Consider the following 26,201-nt stretch of genomic DNA (forward strand, 5'->3'; position numbering starts at 1 on the left):
ATCCCCATTATTCTCATTTTATGTATCAACCTTTTGTGTGGCACCGTATCAAAAGCTTTTGAAAAGTCCATATACACTACATCCACTGGGTTCCCTTGGTCCATTCCGGAACTTACCTCTTCATAGAAACTGATCAAATTAGTCTGACATGAACGATCCCTAGTAAACCCGTGCTGATACTGGGTCATGAGGTTATTCCTCTTCTGATACTCCAGTATAGCATCCCTTAGAATGCCCTCCAGGATTTTACCCACAATAGAGGTTAGACTTACTGGCCTATAATTTCCGAGTTCAGTTTTTGCCCCCTTTTTGAATATTGGCACCACATTTGCTATACGCCAGTCCTGTGGTACAGACCCTGTTATTATGGAGTCTTTAAAGATTAAAAATAATGGTCTATCAGTGACTGTACTTAATTCCTGCAGTACTCGAGGGTGTATCCCATCCGGGCCCGGAGATTTGTCAATTTTAGTGATTTTTAGACGCCGCCGCACTTCCTGCTGGGTTAAGCAGGTGACATTTAATTGGGAATTTTTATCACTAGTCATTTTGTCTGCCATGGGATTTTCTTGTGTAAATACTGATGAAAAAAGTCATTTAGCATATTGGCTTTTTCCTCATCCTCATCCACCATTTCACCCAGACTATTTTTAAGGGGGCCAACACTATCATTTTTTAGTTTCTTACTATTTACGTAGTTAAAGAACATTTTAGGATTATTTTTACTCTCTCTGGCAATGAGTCTCTCTGTCTCAATCTTTGCTGCCTTGATTTGCTTTTTGCAGAATTTATTTAATTTTTTGTATTTATTTAATGCCTCCTCACTACCTACTTCCTTTAATTCTCTAAATGCTTTCTTTTTGTCACTTATTGCGCCCCTTACAGCTCTATATAGCCATATTGGTTTCCTCCTATTTCTAGTATGTTTATTCCCATACGGTATATACTGTGCACAGATCCTATCCAGGATGCTAATAAATGTTATGGCGACTCCGCCCCTTTGCAGCGCTTCTGGCCGGGCCTGTACTGGCTGGCCGCGACCCGCGGCCGGTAATTTAGTCCCCGGCTTTTTGGCGAGGTAGGCCCAACAGCGTCCATGGTCCCAGCCGCCTCCGCCCTCCTCATGGCGACTCTGCCCCCTTTGCAGCGCTTCTGGCCAGCTCTACATACTTCCTGGTTTCCCCTGCCCTTGTGTACGCCCACTGGCTGGCCGCGACCAATGAATATCCGGGACAGACAGACAGACGGAAGTGACCGTTAGACAATTATATAGTAGACTAGATGGTGGCCTGATTCTAACGCATCAATCAACCTTTATGCCATCATCGTCGCCATGGCAACCATTATGACATCTACGTCGATACTGTGCCCGTCGCTGATTGGTCGAGGCGAATTCACGGCAGACTGTGCCCGTCGCTGATTGGTCGAGGCAACCTTTATCACATCATCGTCGCCATGCTGTGCCCGTCGCTGATTGGTCGAGGCCTGGCGGGATTTCCAGGACAGACAGACAGAAAAACCCTTAGACAATTATATATATATAGATAGACTAGATGGTGGCCCGATTCTAACGCATCAGGTATCCTAGAATATGCATGTCCACGTAGTATATTGCCCAGCGACGTAGTATATTGCCCAGTGACGTAGTATATAGCCCAGCCACGTAGTATATTGCACAGTCACGTAGTATATTGCCCAGCGACATAGTATATTGCCCAGCAACGTAGTATATTGCCCAGTGACGTAGTATATTGCTCAGTGACGTAGTATATTGCCCAGCGACGTAGTATATTGCCCAGTGACATAGTATATTGCCCAGTGACGTAGTATATTGCCCAACCACGTAGTATATTGCCTAGTCACGTAGTATATTGCTCAGTTACGTAGTATGCAGCACAGAGCCACGTAGTATATTGCTCAGTGACGTAGTATACAGCACAGCCCACGTGGTATATTGCCCAGCCACGTAGTATACAGTACAGAGCCACGTAGTATTTTGCCCAGTGACGTAGTACATTGCCCAGCCACGTAGTATATTGCTCAGTGACGTAGTATACAGCACAGCCCACGTAGTATATTGCCCAGTTACGTAGTATACAGCACAGAGCCACGTAGTATATTGCCCAGTGACGTAGTATATTGCCCAGTGATGTAGTATATTGCCCAGTGACGTAGTATATTGCCCAGTTACGTAGTATACAGCACAGAGCCATGTAGTATATTGCCCAGCCACGTAGTATATTGCCCAGTTATGTAATATACAGCACAGAGCCACGTAGTATATTGCTCAGTGACATAGTATACAGCACAGCCCACGTAGTATATTGCCCAGTGACGTAGTACATTGCCCAGTGACGTAGTATATTGCCTAGTCACGTAGTATATTGCCCAGTGACGTAGTATACAGCACAGAGCCACGTAGTATATTACCCAGCCACGTATGTTACAGGTTAAAAAATAAACATACTCACCTAACGATCCGAGGGCCCCTTGTAGTTTAACATACTCACCATTCTTGTCGCAGCTCCTCAGCGTCCCGTCTCTCCGCCTCCTGGGATCCAACTACGCTGTGTCGATGGGCGCGTGGCTGCCGCCATCTTCCGTGCCCAGGATGCATTGCGAAATTACCCAGATGACTTAGCGGTCTCACGAGACCGCTAGGTGTTCTGGGTAATTTTGCAATGCATCGCTGGGAAAGGAAGATGGCGGCAGGCGCGAGCAGACAACGGAGGGTGAGTATAGCAGGTTTTTTGTTTTTTTACTATTTTTAACATTACTTTTATTACTATTGATGCTGCATAGGCTGGTTGGGGACACACAGGGTTGATAGCGGCGGTAATGGAGTGCGTTACCCGCCGGCATTAACCCTGTGTTAGCGGTGACCGGAGGGGAGTATGGAGCGGGCGCCCGGGACAGTGACAGCGGGAAGCATGGAGCGGAGCGCCGGGGACAGTGACTGCGGGGAATATGGAGCGGAGCGCCAGGGAAACTGACTGTGGGGAGCGGAGCGTATGGAGCAGATCGCCGGGGACACTGACTGCGGGGAGTAAGGAGCAGCCATTTTCTTCCGGACTGTGCCCGTCGCTGATTGGTCGCGGCAGCCATGACAGGCAGCTGGCGAGACCAATCAGCGAATGAATAACCGTGACAGAAGGACAGACAGACGGAAGTGACCCTTAGACAATTATATAGTAGATGTATGTATTATTATTGGTATCATTTTGGAATAGATGGTACTTTTTCATCACTTTTTATACCATTCTTTGTGAGATGGGGTGAACAAAAATATATCAATTTTAAATTGTTTCTTTTGATTTTTTTATGGAGTTTGTTGTATGGGTTAAACTGCAAACTGCATAATTAGTGTTCATACATTGTGGACATAGTGATATAAATTGTGTGCCATTTATGTACTCTTTATTTTTAATTAAAAACGGTGATCTTGCAGGTTCACTGATAGCACCCAAGAGATCAGCATGAGGAAAATGTACATCTGGGCGAGAAACTAGCATCTGATAATGATGTACGTTTCCATTAAGGTCACGGTCACACGTTCACTATTTGGTCAGTATTTTACCTCAGCCAAAACCAGGAGTGGGTGATAAATACAGAACTGGTGGCGTGTTTCTATTATACTTTTCCTCTGTTTTTTTCCTCTCCTGGTTTTGGCTTAGAAATACTGAGGTAAAATACTGACCAAATACTGATAGTGTGAATGTGGCCTAATATATGTTACCATTTAATATTTGCAACTGACCTTTTCTGCTGTGTCAGTTTCTGGAACATTTTTCCATAGTCATGTGGTGTGGTTGCAAACACCAGTTTTGATGAATTCCCTGCCTACCCCCTAATCTTTTTTGGTGGTAGTGACACCTTGTGTTGGAGCAGATTGCTGCACTTAGCCCTATATAAATTCAAACTCACTGCTTGATGTTCCACCTCATAACTTGTGTCCTGTACTGTACATGAACTATGGACATTTATTAAGATATAGAAACCCAGTTTTGTCGTCTTTTTATATTATTTCTGGTGTGATATCTTGTTGATATTTTGTCATATATTGTAATCACATAAAAGTGTCATGTTTTTGTATTGAGCCTGCTATTCCTCAATTTTTTATCCGAGATAGTATATTTATATAAAGTCTATGTTGGTGGTGCTTTAGGAGGAATTTAGGCTACTTTCACACTTGCGTCATTTGGCCTCCGTCGCAATGCGTCGTTTTGGGAAAAAAATGCATCCTGCAAATGTGCCCGCAGGATGCGTTTTTTCCCCATAGACTTGTATTGCCGACAGATTGCGACGTATGGCCATACGTCGTGTCCGTCGTGCACTGGATGCGTCGTGATTTGGCGGACCGCCGTCATGAAAAAAGTTCAAGGGAACGTTTCTTCGTACGTCGCATCCGCCATTTCCTACCGCGCATGCGCGGCCGGAACTCCGCCCCCTCCTCCCCGGGACTTTACAATGGGCAGCGGATGCGTTGAAATCAGCCTGTAATCAGGCTGGGTAGTAGCTGTAAATCATGCAGTTGCGGCGATGAATACTAAATCTCCGAACACTCACAAATACTCGGAGATCACCCGAGGGTGCTCGGGAAAACCCGAGCAATGAGTATACTCGCTCATCAATAGTTGTCACCTTTCAGGAAATATTGGTCACGGGCACAAACTGATATAAAAAAACATAAATGCAATATGCTCCCAATCCCTAGGTGCATCGGCGAGTCGTTGTTGCTGCTCCCCGTGTCCGGCATTGACTATGGCGCTTTTGTCACGTTGCTCAGTTAATCAGTGAGCTCAGTGAGCGTGATATTCAGTCTACACTAGCAGAGCTGCTGAGCTCACTGATTGTCGATCAGGCTATCAATGTGACATCAGTGCCATAGTCAGTGATGGACAATGGGAGCAGCGGCAATGACTCACTGTTGGACGCAGGGAAATGATTATAGCTTTGTTTGTTTGTATGTTTTTTTATATACCAAACTGCTCCTGGGGACCAATATTTCCTGAAAGGAGACAACCCCTTTAAATTTGCTGAAACAGCAATGACTGGTTGAGAAAATTGTGCTGATTATCTTGCTTATTGTATCTACCACTTATTTCTTATTGACTATAAGATTATTTGGGAAGAACTTGTCAGTTAACAAGTCTTCTAAAGAAGAGACAAGTCTCCCTCCTACACACCGCTTAGGCCACGTTCACACGTTCAGTATTTTACCTCAGTATTTGTAAGCCAAAGCCAGGAGAAGAACAATCAGAGGAAAAGTATAATAGAAACATATGCACCACTTCTGTATGTATCACCCACTCCTGGTTTTAGCTTACGATCACTGAGGTAAAATACTCAACGTGTGACCGTGGCTGAAGCATTAGGCCAAGCCAAGGTCATGTCACCGTCTTGAAGCAGCTAAAACACATATTTTAAAACGATTGTTAGACTGCATTCACATATGGCAGCAGTCTTTTTTTTTTTTTATTGGAACACTGTCACAGGAGTCACTCTCCTGTCTCGCCCACTTGATTGAAAGAGAAGCTTGCCAGGACCTGGGACCAATTGTGAAAGTGAAGTCTTGGTGGAGCGTTGCTGTCTAAAGTAGATTAGTGACTTCGCAATATCCTAATTATATTTTTTTAATTACTAACCTTATGCACATTAACAAATTAGATGCAGAAAACAGAAAGATTGTGCTTGTTTTAATGGTCAGTTTAAAAACAAGAATATTTCAAAATGTTTAATTTGGAAAGTCATAAAAAGAATAAAAATATTTTGAATAAGTACGGTAATTAATTTCTTGATTGTTCATTTTCAGAAAAAAAACTAAAACTATATCAATTTTCGAACTATATTTCACTTATTGCCAAACTCAAAATAGATACATTAAGTAAGTAAAATAATGTTTGCAATCTTTTTTATATGTAACTGCTGTACATTTGTTATTGCATGTATTTTTTTATAAAGTGCAAACTGTCTAAAATTAAACCAGTCAGTTACCTATGAAATACATTCTAAAATAATAAGTGGATTACTTTTAAAGAAGATATTTGGCTGAAATATTTAGTGTTCATTAATTGTCAGCACAGCCCAATTACATGTGAAATACATTCTTCTGGTTTTATTTATTTTACCGATTTCTTCATTTTACTTTTGTTCCTTCAGTGATTCCATTTTTAGTCACGTTTTCTTTCCTCCTACAGAACGCCGTCATGGATATTGATATCAGACTGGAGATTAACAAGTTTCTAAATAATGAAAACTGGGACTCCAATAAAATGCAAATTATTCTTGAAAATGTTGTCTTTACCGATCCTAAAGATGATTTGGTATGATTTCGCTTTTAATCAATATTATTATTATTATTATTCATTAACTAATTATAAATGGAATACCAGAAATTAAACACAAACATTTCTGCAAAAACTCTCCATTAGTGATGAGCGAATGTGCTCGGTTAAGCCTCAGGGACTCAAACATATTTTTTGAGCACACCGAAGCACCCGAGCATGCTCCGATAACACCTTACCTGAGCACGTTCACTCATCACTACTCTCCATATAATATATGCCCCATTTTAATTCAATACAATGAGGGAAGGTCCTTGTTTTTTCTTTTCTTTTTTTGGAGCATAACAATAGATACGTAATGTGTAGGTTAACATTACTGTGTTAGGCTCTGGGCACATTTCGTGGAAGGCTCGGTACAGAACCTCATTGTAGATATGGCCAAAAATACCGAACACCATGGTCCATTAGTCAGTGAGGTCTGGCTAGTCAAGCTGGTGTCCTGATTTCATGGCACCATTATTTTCCTATAACAAAACAGAAAAGTGGAAATAAGAGCATAGATTGGAACAGACTGTACACAGAGTGAAGCAAAAAAAAAAAAACAGCCTTCTCTTAAATTTTATGTGTAAATGAATAGTAATATTGTCTCTTCTGTTTTTTTCAATCATTAAAGGAAAAAGAAAGTGTTGAACTGTTTAAAGGATTTCTCCAGCGGCTACTGAATAGTGCAGATGAACGTGGCCTGGTATGTATTAAAATGTATCTGCTTTAATAGGCAAAGAATAATATATAATTAAATAATAATACAATTTGTTGCTTTTTATGAAGACGTAAAATGCACTATTGTATTGTATCTTATTTTTCATAACATATTGGAGTAGTTGTAAAGTGATACAAATGTGGCCAAGTTTTCCTTAAAGGGGTTTCCAGGTTTGTTACTTAAGACTGCTGCAGTTACTCTATGTGATTGCAGACTTGCTCATCCTCACATATAAAGAAGAAAGAGCAGCATCCATACCAGGTGACGTAAATCCAAAAAAGTTCTTTATTCCGCCATGATAAAAATACAACGTTTCGGCCTGGTTGGCCTTTGTCAAGTATCAGGCCAACCAGGCCGAAACGTTGTATTTTTATCATGGCGGAATAAAGAACTTTTTTGGATTTACATCACCTGGTATGGATGCTGCTCTTTCTTCTTTATATGCGTTTTTGTCCGATTGGATCCTTGGATTTTGGAGCGTGCATCCCCTGTCTGAGTGCTGATGGTTGACCTCGTTGCTCATCCTCACAGTCCTCACAAGTCAATTGAGTGAGGCCACGAAAATCTTGTCAGAATGTGGCCGGGATTATGCATATCACTTACTCGCTCCCCGTATTGGAACCAGAGACTCCTGACCGCACTCGCGATGTGAGGATTCACAAGTCTGACGTCACATATTGTAACTGCAGACTTTTATGCCTACCTTTTAGGTAGCACAGCACTAGGATATCATGGTACAAAAATCCTAAGTCATATTGCAAGGCCTGTTAAAGGGTCGATATTGACTTGTAGGATTGCTACTTCCAATAGGTGGCACTAGAGTTCAAGTCCTCTTCATATCTGATGAGACAATTTGCACATCTAAATCTCAGAATGACGTGATTCAGATGAAGCCTCCAAAGGATCCATTCACTATAATGAGGCAACAGAGTTACTCTGTACTCATTCTGGCCTTCTTTTCAGAAGTGCACAGAATTGTGGCCAACGACACTTTTATACACTCTTAAAAGGATAGACACCGCTGGATTATAGGCCAGACAGCCTCCACGGTGACTCCATCTGCCTCATTATAGGGAATCTTCTGCCAGTGGTCCCGTCTGAATCATGTATTTCAGATATGTACACGGTAACACTGATGTAAGCTCTCAGTGAAGAGTGCAGGATAAATGCGTGCCAAGCCTTACTGTAAACGTTGGGAGTCAGAATGAACAAATCATCAGGAGGTGAAAAATTTGTTCTGCTTATTTTTTACGTCATTCTTTGTGCAGTATAAGTGATTAGACAACTTTATTCTTCAGGTCGGTATGATTACAGCGATATCAGATTTATCGGGTTTTAACAGTATGTTTGGCTGCTGTCTCACAGTAAAAGATGCTTTTTTTGTAAAAAAAAAATATTTGCATCTCCATATTTTGAGAGCTATAACTTTTGCATATTTCTGCTGACAGAGTCATGTTAGGTCCTGTTTTTTGCGGGACGAGTTGACGTTTTTATTGGTACCATTTTGGGGCACATAACATATTTTTATCGCTTTCTTTCCAATTTTGGAAGGCAGAATGAACAAAAAACAGGAATTTATTGCCGCTCATCTTGTGGTAAAAGTGATGACAGCTATTCTTCGGTTCAATATGATTACAGCGATACCACATTTACTGTATATCTTTTTTTTATGTATTGCCGCTCTTACACTATTAAAACAATTTTATTAAAAAAAGAATTGTTGTTGCATCACTATATTCTGAGAGCTATAACTTTTTTATTTTTCCGGTGACAGAGCTACATGGCAGCTTATTTTTTTTTGCAGGACGAGATGACTTTTTTTTTTTACACCATTTTTATTTGCATTCAATTTTTTGATTGAAATATTTTCACAATTTTTAACTATTCTTTTTTTTTTTTTACCTTGTCCTAGTATAGGACAACAATTTTCCCTACTCTGGTTGCTGATCTAATACTCTGCAATGCTTTTGAATTGCATGGCATTAGATCAGTGCATCACAGGCGGGGAGGAGACTTGTCAGCTCATGCTCTGAGCAGCAACTTACAGAGCCACTGTACCTGAGTGACCCCGCTGTCACCCTGGAGAACATCTTCATAATGTGATCGTAATTGCGTTGTGCCGATGGACCAGAAAGGGAGCTCCCTCCCTCTGCTATGCTGATCGTTGTCGATGTCACTATTGACAGCGGCATCAGAGGAGCTAAATGTCTGTGATCAGACTGTGGGCATTGCCGCAGTGTGTCAGCTATCATATAGCACACTGACACCTGCTGATGTTCGTGCGGGCACTGGAAGTAAGCTCGCACAATCATACATGTACAGTGGTTTGCAGGAATGCAGCTCCCCCAGCGCCGTACATGTACGGTGGATGTCGTGAAGGGATTAAGCGCTTATGACCATTCCGTCTGACGTCTGGTCAGTCAGAAGCTGCGGACAGAAGATCAGGACTGGAGCTTCACCAGGTTGAGCTGAAGATGGCGGCTGTAGAGTATTTTACAACAGGTTCTGTGCCAAGTTATCAAGATGGCGCGATGTTTAAACTTGGCTACATCTGTGGGTTTACCTTGTGTGGATGTGCAACCTCCAGGCACAGCGCTGTTCACAGTGTACAGTGATTACAGTCTCAGATGCTCCTCTCCTTGTAATCCGGATTCACACATGCGTATACATAATTGTCTGTTCTATGTATAGAAAAAAATGATGGTTTTTCATCTGTATTGTCATTGTACATAATCTGTGTGCTCATTTGTCCATCCATGCAGCATCCATTTCTCTATTAAAAAATTGGTAAATAATAAAAGTTAAATAGTTTCCTACCCTTGTAATTGTCCTGTATCTGTAAAAAACCGTACCACATACAGATGGTCACCCATATGCACCCTTTGATTTATAATGAGTGAGTCTGATCTACAGTACGGATCAAAGTAGTGCATGACTTTTTACACGTGGATCATCTGTCCATGTGTAAAATCATTCATGTGAACAACCATATTTGCATGCATTGGTCCTTGTGCTAACAGTTTTGTATATGGACTGCACATGGACGTTTAATGCTTTCGTCTGAACGAGCCCATAGAGTAAATAAGTTGTGCAAAAGGCTAACTAAAACAATTGAAATCATATACAGATCCAATTTCTGTGAATTTCTTACTGGCTAGTCTGTTTGTGCTAATTGGCGGCAATAGATGCACTGGTAAATAATAATGTCCCAGAGGTACTCAAATATTTTCAGGATAGGGAAACAAGAAGACCATTCAATGGCATCACTAACTTTGTCATCTAGGAACTGCCTACACACCTGGGTCACATGAGGCCAGGTATTGTCCTGCACCAGGCCAATTGTACTAGCATGAGGTCTGCAATGGTTCTGTCCTTGCTCCAAAGCCAGGCCTTGCTCCATTCTTCTGTGGTCGTCTCTCACTCTGTACTAGTGCATGGTTTATCGGAGTAATATGTCATCACTCAAGTCTTTTTTTTAAGGCTAGCACATGCAGCCATGAGTTGCCTGAGTAATCAAAAAAGCATGCTATTATATATGCTTAGGCCTCTTAGTCTACAACCCCTGGCAAAAAATTATGGAACCACCGACCTTGGAGGTTGTTCATTCAGTTGTTTAATTTTGTAGAAAATAAGCAGATCACAGACATGGCACAAAATTACAGTCATTTCAAGTGACAACTTTCTGGCTTTAATAAACACTAAAAGAAATGAAGAACAAAAAATGTTGTAGTTAGTAATGGTTACTTTTTTTAGGACAAGCAGAGGGAAAAAATTAGGGAATCACCCTCTAAATTTCAATTCCCCAAACTAACACCTGCATCAAATTAGATCTGCTCGTTAGTCTGCATCTAAAAAGGAGTGATCACACCTTGGAGAGCTGTTGCACCAAGTGGACTGACATGAATCATGGCTCCAACACAAGAGATGTCAATTGAAACAAAGAAGAGGATTATCAAACTCTTAAAAGAGGATAAATCATCACGCAATGTTGCAATAGATGTTGGTTGTTCACAGTCAGCTGTGTCTAAAATCTGAACCAAATACAAACATGGGAAGGTTGTTAAAGGCAAACATACTGGTAGACCAAGGAAGACATCAAAGCGTCAAGACCGGAAACTTAAAGCAACATGTCTCATTTTGGTTCCAACTTTATTTTTTTCCAATAGGAAGAGGGTCATGTGACACATCTAACTAATTGAGAATTTCACAAGAAAGACAATGGTGTGCTTGGTTTTAACGTAACCTTATTCTTTTCATGAGTTATTTACAAGTTTATGACCACTTATAAAATGTGATCAAAGTGCTGCCCATTGTGTTGGATTGTCAATGCAACCGTCTTCTCCCACTCTTCACACTGATAGCAACACCACAGAAGAAATGCTGGCACAGGCTTCCAGTATCCGTTGTTTCAGATGCTGCACATCTCATATCTTCACAGCATAGACAATTGCCTTCAAATTACCCCAAAGATAAAAGTCTAAGGGGATCAGATTGAAAGACCTTGCATTTTTTTTGCAATTTCACCGCATTTGGAATTTTTTTCCCGTTTTCCAGAGCAGGATATGTTCAAACCAATGGTGTTGTTCAAAAGTACAACTCGTCCCGCAAATAACAAGTCCTCACATGGCCATATTGACAGCAAAATAAAAATGTTATGGCTTTGGGAAGAAGGGGAGCAAAAAAATAAAATGCAAAAAGAAAAATACCTCCGGTCATGAAGGGATTAATATGTTATGTTTTATTCAGGTGAAGGGAACTAATAGTTATAATTCTAGTTGTCCTAGAACAATTTAATAGGAGCTTAATTTACCCTCCACTGGGGTCATTTTTTACTGAACTTTGATATGAAGAGTTGTGATCGCACCCAGTGACTGGTGAATGACATTCTGTACTGTGATGCTCAAGCATTCCTTGAATTTTTATAAGCAGAATATATAAAATGGTGCTTAAAAGTTTGTGAACTCTTCTAAAATGTTCCATATTTCTGCAGAAATGTATTCCAAAACTACATCAGATTTTCACAAAACTAAAAGTAGATGAAGAGAACGATACCAAATAAATGAGTCAAAAAGATTTGCTTTGTCTTTATTATTATGGAAAATGATCCAATATCATATATCTGTAAATTTTCAAAAGTATGTGAACCTTTACTTTCAATATATAATAACAAACACTTGTGCAGCCATAATTGCAGGTAAGCATTTTCAATAATTGTTGACTAGTGCTTCACATCGGCTTGGAGGAATTTTAGCCCATTCCTCCCCATAAAACAGCTTCAACTCTGTTATTTTGGTGGGTTGTCTCCCATGAACTGCTTCAGGTATTTCCACAAAATTTATATAGGATTAAGGTCAGGACTTTCACTTGTCCATTCCAAAACTTTAACTTTATTCTTTAAAGGGAACCTGTCACCCCGAAAATCGCGGGTCAGGTAATCCCACCGGCATCAGGGGCTTATCTGCAGCATTCTGTAATGCTGTAGATAAGCCCCCGATGTTACCTGAAAAAGGAGAAAAAGACGTTATATTATACTCACCCAGGGGCGGTCCCGCTGCTGGTCAGGTCGGATGGGCGTCTCCGGTCCGCTGCGGCGCCTCCTATCTTCTTTCCATGACGTCCTCTTCTGATCTTCAGCCACGGCTCCGGCGCAGGCGTACTTTGCTCTGCCCTCTTGAGGGCAGACAAAGTACTGCAGTGCGCAGGCGCCGGAAAGGTCAGAGAGGCCCGGCGCCTGCGCACTGCAGTACTTTGTCTGCCCTCAAGAGGGCAGAGCAAAGTACGCCTGCGCCGGAGCCGTGGCTGAAGATCAGAAGAGGACGTCATGGAAAGAAGATAGGAGGCGCCGCAGCGGACCAGAGACACCCATCCGACCTGACCAGCAGCGGAACCGCCCCTGGGTGAGTATAATATAACGTCTTTTTCTCCTTTTTCAGGTAACATCGGGGGCTTATCTACAGCATTACAGAATGCTGCAGATAAGCCCCTGATGCCGGTGGGATTACCTCACCCGCGATTTTCGGGGTGACAGGTTCCCTTTAACCATTCTTTTGTAGAATGACTTGCAGGGTTTGAGTCGTTGTCTTGCTGTATGACCCACATTTCTCTTGAAATTGACTTGCCTTCTCCACATTTGGTACTTGTGGAAAAATCTGATTTAGTTTTAGACCAATTTTATGTAGAGTTATAAAAAATTCTAAAGGATTCACACAAACTATCAATCAACATTTATATCATATATAACGGTAAATACTGAAAAAATATAAACGCAACACATTTGTTTTTTCTCCCATTTTTCATGAGCTGAACTCAAAGATCGAAGACATTTTCTTTGTACACAAAGGCTATTTTCTCCCAAATATTGTTCACCAATTTGTCTAAATCTGTGTTAGTGAGCTCTTATCCTTTGCAAAGATCATCCATCCATCTCACGGGTCTGACATATCAAGATGCTGATTAGACACATGATTATTGCACAGGTGGCTTAAGGTACCGTCACACTAGACGATATCGCTAGCGATCCGTGACGTTGCAGCGTCCTGGCTAGCGATATCGTCCAGTGTGACAGGCAGCAGCGATCAGGCCCCTGCTGTGATATCGCTGGTCGGGGAAGAAAGTCCAGAACTTTGTTTCGTCGCTGGATCTCCCGCTGACATCGCTGAATCGGCGTGTGTGACGCCGATTCAGCGATGTCTTCGCTGGTAACCAGGGTAAACATCGGGTTACTAAGCGCAGGACCGCGCTTAGTAACCCGATGTTTACCCTGGTTACCATCGTTAAAGTAAAAAAAACAACCACTACATACTTACCTACCGCTGTCTGTCCCCGGCGCTCAGCTTCTCTGCTCTGGCTGTGAGCACAGCGGCCGGAAAGCAGAGCGGTGACGTCACCGCTGTGCTTTCCGTCTGCCCGGCGCTCACAGCCAGAGCAGAGAAGCAGAGCGCCGGGGACAGACAGCGGTAGGTAAGTATGTAGTGGTTGTTTTTTTTACTTTAACGATGGTAACCAGGGTAAACATCGGGTTACTAAGCGCGGCCCTGCGCTTAGTAACCCGATGTTTACCCTGGTTACCGGCATCGTTGGTCGCTGGAGAGCTGTCTGTGTGACAGCTCTCCAGCGACCAAACAGCGACGCTGCAGCTATCCGGATCGTTGTCGGTTGTGCAGCGTCGCTTAGTGTGACGGTACCTTTAGGGTGGCCACAATAACAGACCACTCTAAAATGTGGAGTTTTAACACCCATCACAAGGCCACAGATGTTGCAAGTTTTGAGAGAGCGCGCAACTGGCACTCAGACTTCAGGAATGTCCATCAGAGCTAGTGCCCGTGAATTGAATGTCCATTTCTCCACCATAAGCCGTCTCCAAAGGCTTTTTAGATAATGTGGCAGTACATCCAACCGGCCTCACAACCGCAGACAGCCGTGTCGGCATATGACTTGTGCTTTGTGTGATGGGGGTTCACTGACTGCTCATTTGTATAGCTAAGCCAACTCTTTTTTCTGTCACAGGCAATGTATATAGAGAAAAGGGGGTTATCTTCACTATTGAAATGAGCAGTCAGCCAGCCCCCATCACACATAGTCCTACTAATGCACTGACACTAGTCATTCTCCTGTCTTGAGCACAGGACTGAAAGAGAAGCTGCCAGGACCTGGGACCAACAATGAAAGTGTAGTCTTGGTGGAGCTTTGCTATCTAAAGTATATCAGTGACATAGAAATATTCTAGTCATATTTTTTTAAGTTGCAAACCTTCTGCAAATTGACAAATTAGCTACAGAAAACAAAAATATTAAGTTTGCTTTAATGGTCAGTGTAGAAACAACTATATTTCAAAATGTTTAATTTGGAGAGTTGTAGAAAGAAAAATATATATTTTTAATAAATAATTGTATCTATTAATATGTAATTTCTTGATTGGACATTTTCAGAAAAAAACTAAAACAATATCAATTGTCTAAATATATTTCACTTATTGCCATACTAAAATAGATACACTATGAAAAATTATGTTTGCAATCTTTTTTTTATGCAACTGCTGTACATTTGTTATTTTATATATTTTTCTACAAAGTGCAAACTGTCTGGAATTAAACCAGCCAGTTACCTATGTAATGCACTCTAAAATAGTAAGTGGATTATTTTTGAAGTGAATCCTGTATTTGGCTGATTAGTATTCATTGTTTGCCATTGGACATAATTGGCAGCACAGCTCAATTACGGTACATATGAAATTCATTCTTCTTGTTTTGTTTCTTTTACAGATTTCTTTGTTTTACTTTTGTTCCTTCAGTGATTCCACTTGTAACCAATCTTTCTTTCCTCCTACAGAACGCCGTCATGGATATTGATATCAGACTGGAGATTAACAAGTTTCTAAATAATGAAAACTGGGACTCCAATAAAATACAAATTATTCTTGAAAATGTTGCCTTTACCATTCCTAAAAATGATTTGGTATGATTTTTCTTTTTTATCAATATTATTTTAATCTTTATTATTATTATTATTCATTAACTAATCATAAATGGAATGCCAAAAACTAAACACAAACTTTTCTGCAAAAAAACCTTCATGCAATAAGTGCCCTGATTTAATTTCCAGGCTCTTTTTTTCTTGCTAACTACAGATACGATGAAGGAAGATCATTTTTTTTTTAGCACAATAGATAAGTAATATATAGGTAAGCATTACTATGTTAGGCTCTGTGCACATTTAGGTGGAAGGTTTAGTTCAGAGTCTCATTGTAGATATGGCCAAAAATACTGAATGCCATTGGTCCACCTAGGGCCGGACTGGCCATCTGGCAATTCTGGCAAATGCCAGAAGGGCCTGTTTAGTCATGGGCTGCCTTGTCTGCTACATTGTTAACAGAATCATTGTTCTCAAGATACCCATACTGTTAAGAGTTGTGATGAAGCACAAAGTTGCTCTGTCACTTACTCCAGCAGGCCACCGATATCATTAGCAATATTGGTCTTGTAGTAAACTTTGCTTTCCTCCGTCCAGGGTAATATTAGTAATATCTCCCATCTGGTTCATGGGGACGGGGACAACATGGGCCTGTGTGATTTCAAATGCCAGAGCTGAATTTCAGCCCCAGTCCGTACTTGGGTCCACCCCAATAGTCAGTGAGGCCGGACTGGTCAAGCTGGTGTTCTGCATTCATGGCACCATTATTGTCCTATAGCAAAACAGAAATGCGGAAATAAGAACATCGATTGGAACAGACTGTACATGAACACAGCCTTACCTGTAGCTGCAATTCCTGGGATCAGAGCTCAAGACTGAACTGAATCATTCAATAAATGAGACATTTTGAACAAACTCTCTTTGATAAAGGCAGGCAAATAGAGGTAATCTGGCACCATTCAAACTTTCATACCTTTAAAATGGAATAGGGTTGATTTCAGCTTGTCAGTATCAGGATCCACAAGTGCTGCACCAGAAGAAGCAGTATTCAGATAATCACATACAAAATGAATGGAGACACTCTATGTCCCATAACATTTTCTTTATTCAGAGATGAATGGAGGCACTCTATGTCCCATAACATTTTCTTTATTCAGAGATGAATGGAGGCACTCTATGTCCCATAACATTTTCTTTATTCAGAGATGAATGGAGGCACTCTATGTCCCATAACATTTTCTTTATTCAGAGATGAATGGAGGCACTCTATGTCCCATAACATTTTCTTTATTCAGAGATGAATGGAGGCACTCTCTGACTTGTTAAATTTTCTTCATTCAAGCAAGATTAAAACACACTTTACCACCAAGAAACTGTCCTTATTAGATTGCTATGGCACTTCAAAAACAGTGTATAATCCGAAGCAGACTTAGATCAACTTAGCCACAAGAAGAGAACCATATAATGAAAAAGTATATATAAATCTTTATTTATCTTTTAGTATATAAAAACAGCAAGACCAAGCAATATCACAAAAACAGGGTATCAAAGAGAATGATCGGATCACACTTCAACTGATTATGTCATAATATATCCATAACCCTAATAGGTAATCTGATATTGTGCATCAAAGGAATCCAAGACTATTACTATCCTCAGCTGCAGATATGTAGAGGCGATGGTAATCCATACTAGATTTCCCCATCCACAAAAGGAAGACCCGGCCATCAATAGCCAGCACACATGACCGCTATGTCCAAATTATCATTTTTACCTTAGGAGATGAATCCACAAACAGACCCAGTGGTACAGAGTGGGAGCCGATCAATCCTCCCTCATGCGCCCCGACGCGCGTTTCACCCTGAGCTTCTTCCAGGGGCGTGTTCTAGTAAGGAAGGTATGGCTTCTTTTATGACGCACAGCAAATGAAAATGCTGTGCGTCACTAAAGGGGCAGAATTAATAACAATGCTTTCCTAGCTTGTCGGCGCATGCGGCTTCAGTCCTGCTCCTATTGTAATATACATTTCTGAGCAAGCGCTCACTGGAACGCTAGGTGGAACGCAAGCGTAACCAGATGCGAGTGTTCCCAGAAATGCTGGGAGCTAGGACGTACCGCACATGTGCACTGCACGGAAAGCATAAGGGGACGGTGCCTTCTTACATTTAGGTGAGTATGTGACGTATCTTAATAAGTGCCAAGCCCTTGTCAATATATCATATTGACAACCGGGCAACGTGAATACAAGAATACTATGTTGAGTGAATATTAATAAGCCAATACTTTTGAATGCTAATAATAACTATATAGTGAATTATATCAACTAGCGGTATCAGGTGATGTGATGAACTATGTGCTCATTGATATCCGAAAATAAAATAAGGTGCTAAAAGTGCCCATACAGTATTTCAAATAATTTTATTAATATAAAGTGCAAAGTGCTTATGCGAGTGAAAGTCATTATTACTCAACCTAAAAAATTTCACCAATGATTAGACTATACTGTAACCTTAAATCTCCTGCAAAATCCCAGATTAAGGTTCTAACTGAAAACATATAGGGGCTCTATTAACCCAAATATAATATTAGATTTATGTCATATAATAATATTACAGTATATATAAAAAAGATCTAAAAAACACCCCATTCATATCTCAAAAATAGCCATATCATCAATAATATTCATATACATATTGCACTATCCCAAATTCCAATGTTCCAAATATTGTGTGTTAGGACTGGCGGAACGCACCAAGAGAGATGATATAGATGCGTTCGCAGTCCGGGGTCCACCGTGCAGGTGAAACCTGCTGCTAGGAAATGACAGACAATATGGCGGTATTCAAAAGAATACACGCGTGGGTTAAACCTCACCCAGCGTGAAGAAAGCGATCCTGTTGCGTCACAGGACCGTGGTACCGCACATAGAGCGCGAGCAAGTGGTCAGCGAACTAAACCCCAACAGGGATTGTAGTCCGATTAGACCCTTGCTGGCACAACACCGCAACTGGGTGTGAAAGGAATATATAATTAAGGCACCGAAGTGCGAACTGTGCCGTGCTGGCAGGCACCACTAAGCACCCAGACGTGGGTCAGGAAGCGCACACTGGCGCGTGGCACCGCACTGGCGGTCACAGCAGTAGACGCTGACACGTGTGTGACACGTTGAGTGATAAGTCGGGCGCTAGATAGCAGCCATACTCCATACGCGAACAATCATACAATAGGGTAGGGGTATTTAAAGAACGACTTGCACTCACAACAAACACACGTATTAAATTGTACACTAGCGCATGGCCGTGCGGTCATGCGCAGTTTATATAGTTGCAGGACAGGAAGCGGCCACAGAAACTTTGCCCTTCCAAGACCTGCCAAGAGGACCAATAGAATGCGCTGCAGAGTCTGAGCACATGACCCTCGATCTCCAACGGGAGATCTTGCCCTGGGCATGCTCAGTGTGCGCAGACAAGGACTTAGTCCCAGAGAAGTCCACTCGCTGCTGATCAGTATAGGCTTTACAGGCAGAAGCTGGAGAAGCAGCAGTAACTCTTCTCACAGAGTCAGACTGAGCGAGACGCTGGGATCGACGTCCCTGCTGAGCAGGCTCCACTGCGGCTGGAGGAGAATGGGAGACCGCAGCGGAGACGGATCGAGATTCCCCCTGTGCAGCAGAGGAAACTCGACTCCTAACAATTGTGTATTATAAATGGCATCATTCCCATTATTGTATACTAGATTGTGGCCTGATTCTAACGCATTGGGTATTCTAGAATATGTATGTAGTTTATTTATGAAGATTTCAGAATAATGCAATGAATACATAGGATTCGGCCGGCCGGGCGCAAACAATTAGCGAAGCGTGGGTCAAATCCCATGCCAATTCGCGGCCGGACTGCGTCTGTCGCTGATTGGTCGCGCCCGGCCGCGAACAATCAGTGAAGCCAGGGCCGGCTCCCGGTTTTTGAGGGCCCTGGGCGAAAGAGTCTCACAGCCCACATAGCATATAACACAGCCCACGTAATGTATAGCACAGCCACGTAGTATATAGCACAGCCACGTAGTATATAGCACAGCCCATGTAGTATATTGCACAGCCACGAAGTATATAGCACAGCCACGTAGCATGTAGCACAGCCCATGCAGTATATAACACAGCCCACGTAGTATATAGCACAGCCCACGCTGTTTCTTTTTGGAGCCTGCTCAACATATTTACTTGTCCCGTCTCTGCGGGGTCCTTTGTTCATCACAATTTTCTCTACAATAAGTGAGGTTTGACAAAGGCCCAGTACGGGGCCGAAACGTTACCTCAGCACACCTATATACTTCTGTGGTGAATACAATAAACTACTCTCCTTTTTTTGCATCTAAAAATCAAAGTATTTGTGTGCGGCTGTTTTTCTATGAATTTACTGGTCAATTGGATAACATCCAAGTTCAGCCTGCACCTGTCCCTATTGAGTAAGAGTGCACGCCATTCCACCATTAGTATATAATACAGCCCACGTAGTATATAGCACAGCCACGTATATAGCACAGCCACATAGTATATTGCACAGCCCACATAGTATATAGCACAGCGACGTAGTATATAACACAGCCCATAAAGTATATAACACAGCCTACGCAGTATATAACACTGCCCACGCAGTATATAACAAAGCCCACGCAGTATATAACAAAGCCCACATAGTATATAGCAATGTGGGCACCATATCCCTGTTAAAAAAAAAAGAATTAAAATAAAAAATAGTTATATACTCTCCTTCCGGCGGCCCCCGGATCCAGCCCAGGCCTTTAGCGATGCTTCTCGCGACGCCCCGTTCCCAGTAATGCCTTGCAGCAATAACCCGTGATAATGCATAGGCAGCATCAATAGTAAAAAGTTGGTCACACTTACAGGGTTAATGGCAGCGTTAAAGGACTGCGTTACACCGCGATATGCCGCAGTGTAACGCATTCCATTTAAAGAACTGCTAAAACGCTATGTGGGCGCTGACTGGAGGGGACACTGACTGGAGGTGAGTAGGGAGGGGCCAATTCGTGGCCGGACCGTGCCTGTCGCTGATTGGTCGCGCCCAGCCGGCCGCGACCAATCAGCTACGTGGGATTTCTGTGACAGACAGACAAACAGATGAACGTGGACCTTAGACAATTATATATATATATATATATATTGTAGCGTGGCTAAAGGATGTCTAATCGATGGGAGATATGTGTCTTATAGATGGCTTGTTGCTGTGATGTAACCATGGCTACCTATATGTGTTTCAGGACCTGTGGTGATGTCACAACCACATGTCTGGTCATGTGACGGGTTCTGGGTGTGGTTAGAGCCTAATGCTTAACACGGGTAGATATGTGTGGAGGTGAAACCCTCCTGAGTGTGTTACGGCTTCAGGACTGAGCCGGATGAACTGGACACTTGTTTTTCTTTACCTGAACCAAAGGCTATTTGTTTTCTGTTGTTTGCCACATGGTTTATGAAGCAATAAACCCAGTGAACTTTAAAGGAACACGTCTCCTGAGTGTCAGCCGTCGCAGCTGAGTGAGTGAAATCCCTACAATTGGTGGTAGACGTGCGAGCAGCGTTCCCAGCGGAGACGTGAGTTTATTTTGAATGTCCTGGGTCAAGGCTGTTGCAAGCCAGCAAGCATTGCCGGAGAAAATGGAGGACCTGCTGAAACAATTGGTCCAGATGCAGTCACAGCAGGAGAAAAGGCAGCAAGAGACCAACAGGCTGTTGATGCAGCAGATACAACAGAGCCAGCAGGAGCAACGGCAGCAGATGCAACAAAGCCAGCAGGAGCAACGGCAGCAGTTACAACAGAGCCAGCAGCAGATGCAGCAGAGCCAGCAGGAGCAACGGCAGCAGATGCAGCAGAGCCAGCAGGAGCATCAGCAGCAGATGCAGCTTCTGGCAACCGCCATCCAGGGTTTGGCTGATGACACCCACGTCCGGAAAACGGTAAGACGCGCATTGCAGAAAATGACTCCCGGGGATGATGTTGAGGCCTTCCTGATGGTGTTTGAGAGGGTCGCTGAGATGGAAAAACTTCCGCCAGAGCAGTGGGCAGAGGTACTTGCGCCATACCTGACGGGAGAACCCCAGAAGGCGTACTATGATTTGACCTTGCAGGATGCCAAAGAGTATCACAAATTGAAAGCCGAGATTCTCGCACGTTTGGGGGGTGACACTGACTGTCAGGGCACAGCGAGTTCACTCCTGGGGCTATCACCGGGACAAACCACCTCGTTCCCAAATGTTTGATCTGTTGCACCTGGTCCAGAAATGGCTGCAGCCAGAGTCCTCTGCGCCTGCACAGATGGTAGAACGGGTGATAATGGATCGGTTTGTCCATTCCCTCCCGAGGCCTATACAGTCTTGGGTTGCCCAGGGTGATCCCCAGAATGCCGACGAGCTGATCGGACTGGTTAAGAGGTACCAAGGGTTGGAAGGCTCCTTCGGGAGGCAGCCCATGCCGTACTGGGGATCCCAGAAGGCAGCTGAGTCCCAAAAAGGGGTGGTGCGTCCAAGGTCACAAAGGGCGGGGGAGGTGGTGCCCAAGGTCCCCACGGGTGATATTATTTGTTGGAGGTGCCACAAGCCAGGACATATAGCTGCCCGTTGTTCCCAAACCACTGAGCAGATGGACTGCAGCATGGGACGCCGTTGTTCATACTATGCGTATCCAGCTTGCAGTGTGAACTCTCCGCCCAACGAGGGACCTCAAGCATGTCCCGTGAAGGTGAACGGTCAAGCAGTAACGACACTGTTAGACTCGGGGAGCCTAGTGACCCTGGTGAGGGCCACTTTTCCTCTCCACCTGCTCCCGGGAAAGAAGGTCGGAGTGCGGTGCATACATGGTGATGCAAAGGACTACCCTGTGGCCAGTGTGAACATTGAAACGACATGTGGCACGGAGTCCCACATAGTCGGCGTCGTTCAGGACTTGTTGCACCCTATAATTATTGGCCGGGATTTCTGTTTGTTTTGGGATTTGTGGGGGAAAGGTTCTGAGCTCCCTAGCAAGAGTAGGGAACCAGTGAACCCGGGAAGGGTGGTGCCACACCCAGAGTCAGACAGATTTCCTTTTTGTGTCCTGGCTGGAGATGAGGAGGAAGTGTCCCCTGCATCTGACATTCTGGAGTTAGAGGTATCCGGTGAAAATTTTGGGACTGCCCAACATAGGGACCCCACTCTGAGGGAAGCCTTTAATAATGTCACAGTTATTGACGGGGTGGTACAGGAGCCGGGGGCAGACACAAGATTTCCCCATTTTCTAATGAGCAGGGAGTTGTTGTACCGGGTCACGAAAATAAGGGAGGAGTTGGTAGAGCAGTTGGTAGTGCCGGGTCCATATAGACGGAAGGTGTTGGACATGGCCCATTCACACATCTTGGGTGGACACCTAGGGGTGGAAAAAACGCAGGAACGGGTTGTGCAGAGGTTCTATTGGCCTGGGTGCCACCGGGAAATAGTGAACTATTGCAGGTCCTGCCCTACATGTCAGCTAACTGCTCCCACTCCTCATTTCCGGAACCCCCTTGTGCCACTGCCCATTATTGAGGTGCCATTCGAGAGAATTGCCATGGACTTGGTCGGTCCCTTAGTTAAATCAGCCCGGGGCCATCAGTATATATTAGTCATCCTGGACTACGCCACACGCTATCCTGAGGCAATTCCCTTGAGAAATTCTTCTTCAAAGAGTATAGCTCGCGAGTTGGTCCATGTCTTTTCCCGGACAGGTCTGCCGAAGGAGATCCTGACTGACCAGGGGACACCTTTCATGAGCAAGGTGATGAGGGAACTATGCAAAGCCCTGAAAATCTCCCAGTTGAGGACCTCGGTGTACCATCCCCAGTCAGATGGCCTTGTTGAAAGATTTAACAAGACACTGAAGAGCATGCTGAGAAAAGCTATAGAGAAAGACGGTAGAGACTGGGATTGTCTCTTACCCTATTTGATGTTTTCCATTCGTGAAGTTCCACAGGCCTCCACAGGTTTCTCACCGTTTGAGCTTCTGTATGGCCGACATCCACGAGGACTCCTGGATATAGCCAAGGAAACCTGGGAAGCCGAAGTCACGCCCCACAGAAGCGTCATTGAGCATGTGGCCCTGATGCAGCAGAGGATTGCAAAGGTGATGCCTATCGTGAAAGAACACCTTCTCCAAGCACAAGAAGCTCAGGCCAGGGTCTACAACCGGTCTGCAAGAGTGAGGCAATTCAATCCGGGAGACCGAGTTCTTGTGTTAGTTCCGACAGTGGAAAGCAAGTTCTTGGCCAAATGGCAAGGGCCATATGAGGTTGTCGAGAAACTTGGTGAAGTAAACTATAAAATTCACCAACCAGGAAGACGGAAACCATTCCAAGTATACCATGTCAACCTTATCAAGCCGTGGCAAGATAGAGAGCCGACAGTAACTCCATCGTTGTTAAGCAACCCAGAAGATGAGGTTGGAGCGGTTACTATAGCGGAGACGCTATCGGAGTCCCAGAAACAGCAATGCCGGGAGTTACTCCAGAAAAACAGGGACCTGTTTTCCGAGTTGCCTGGGTACACGAAGGTCATAGAGCATGAGGTCCTGACAGAGCCCCATGTGCGCGTGAACGTGAAGCCCTATAGAATTCCTGAGGCCCGTCGAGAAATAGTCTCCAAGGAAGTGGAGCGTATGTTGAAGCTTGGAGTCATTGAGGAATCCAAGAGCGGTTGGTCGAGCCCAATTGTCCTGGTCCCAAAACCTGATGGGGAGTGGAGATTTTGCAACGACTATAGGAAGTTGAATGAGGTCTCCAAGTTCGACGCATATCCCATTCCCCGAGTTGATGAGCTCATCGAAAGGCTTGGGCCCGCCAGGTACATAACCACCTTGGATTTGACGAAGGGGTATTGGCAGATCCCCATGGCACAGGAAGCCAAGGAGAAGACGGCGTTTTCTACACCAGATGGATGCTTCCAGTATGTCCGGATGCCATTTGGCCTACAGGGAGCTCCGGCCACCTTCCAAAGGGCTATGGATAGAGTCCTTGCACCCCACAAGGCATACGCTGCTGCGTACCTAGATGATATCGTCATCTTTAGCCCGGACTGGGAGAGTCATCTGGAGAAAGTCCAAGCGGTGTTTGATGCTATAAGAGAGGCCGGATTTACAATAAACCCGAAGAAGTGTGCATTGGGTAAAGAAGAAGCTAAGTACCTTGGATACATAGTGGGTCATGGAGAAATAAAACCCCAAATCAGTAAAGTGGAGGCAATTCAAACATGGCCAAAACCAGTTTCCAAGAAGCAAGTTAAAGCCTTCCTGGGAATCGTGGGATATTACAGGAGGTTCATCCCAAACTTCGCCACAATGGCGGCGCCTCTGACTGACCTGCTAAAAGGGACAAAATCAGTAATGGTTAAGTGGTCCGAAGAAACAGATTCAGCCTTCCAAGAAATGAAAGAGGCTTTATGTAAGCAACCCGTTCTGATGGCCCCAAACTTCAAGAAAGAGTTTATTCTTCAGACAGATGCCTCAGATGTTGGGGTGGGAGCAGTCCTTTCCCAAGAACTACATGGAGAGGAGCATCCTGTTCTCTATCTGAGTAGGAAGCTGTCCTCGTCTGAAAAGAACTACTCAGTCGTTGAAAAGGAGTGCTTGGCCATAAAATGGGCAGTCGACACATTACAGTACTATTTGCTGGGACGTAAATTTAGACTGATATCCGACCATGCCCCACTTAGGTGGATGAGGGAAACGAAGGGTAGAAATGCTAGGGTCACCCGTTGGTTCTTAGCCCTGCAGGACTTCTGTTTCCATGTGGAACATAGGGCCGGAAAGCTGCACGGTAATGCTGATGCCCTGTCAAGAATCCCTTGTCTAGTGGGAGAAAGTGCCAAGCCCCACGGCTTTAGGCAGAGGGGGGAGGTATGTAGCGTGGCTAAAGGATGTCTAATCGATGGGAGATATGTGTCTTATAGATGGCTTGTTGCTGTGATGTAACCATGGCTACCTATATGTGTTTCAGGACCTGTGGTGATGTCACAACCACATGTCTGGTCATGTGATGGGTTCTGGGTGTGGTTAGACATATAAAAGAAAGCCTAATGCTTAACACAGGTAGGTATGTGTGGAGGTGAAACCCTCCTGAGTGTGTTACGGCTTCAGGACTGAGCCGGATGAACTGGACACTTGTTTTTCTTTACCTGAACCAAAGGCTATTTGTTTTCTGTTGTTTGCCACATGGTTTATGAAGCAATAAACCCAGTGAACTTTAAAGGAACACGTCTCCTGAGTGTCAGCCGTCGCAGCTGAGTGAGTGAAATCCCTACAATTGGTGGTAGACGTGCGAGCAGCGTTCCCAGCGGAGACGTGAGTTTATTTTGAATGTCCTGGGTCAAGGCTGTTGCAAGCCAGCAAGCATTGCCGGAGAAAATGGAGGACCTGCTGAAACAATTGGTCCAGATGCAGTCACAGCAGGAGAAAAGGCAGCAAGAGACCAACAGGCTGTTGATGCAGCAGATACAACAGAGCCAGCAGGAGCAACGGCAGCAGATGCAACAAAGCCAGCAGGAGCAACGGCAGCAGTTACAACAGAGCCAGCAGCAGATGCAGCAGAGCCAGCAGGAGCAACGGCAGCAGATGCAGCAGAGCCAGCAGGAGCATCAGCAGCAGATGCAGCTTCTGGCAACCGCCATCCAGGGTTTGGCTGATGACACCCACGTCCGGAAAACGGTAAGACGCGCATTGCAGAAAATGACTCCC

At 43.9% G+C, this 26,201-nt stretch overlaps 1 protein-coding gene across 6 annotated transcripts in view; it reads left to right on the plus strand.

Moving 5' to 3' along the window:
- Positions 1-26,201, plus strand: part of LOC138647928 (uncharacterized) — a 223,022-nt gene that overhangs the window by 127,832 nt on the left and 68,989 nt on the right. For all 6 annotated transcript variants that reach the window (XM_069737300.1, XM_069737301.1, XM_069737304.1 and 3 more), the window contains exons 4-6: positions 6,198-6,323; positions 6,958-7,029; positions 15,373-15,498. In XM_069737300.1, coding sequence (XP_069593401.1) covers positions 6,198-6,323; positions 6,958-7,029; positions 15,373-15,498 — 324 coding nt within the window. The remainder of the gene's footprint in view (positions 1-6,197; positions 6,324-6,957; positions 7,030-15,372; positions 15,499-26,201) is intronic.

Source organism: Ranitomeya imitator, chromosome 8 (assembly GCF_032444005.1).
Source record: "Ranitomeya imitator isolate aRanImi1 chromosome 8, aRanImi1.pri, whole genome shotgun sequence".
NCBI lineage: Eukaryota > Metazoa > Chordata > Amphibia > Anura > Dendrobatidae > Ranitomeya > Ranitomeya imitator.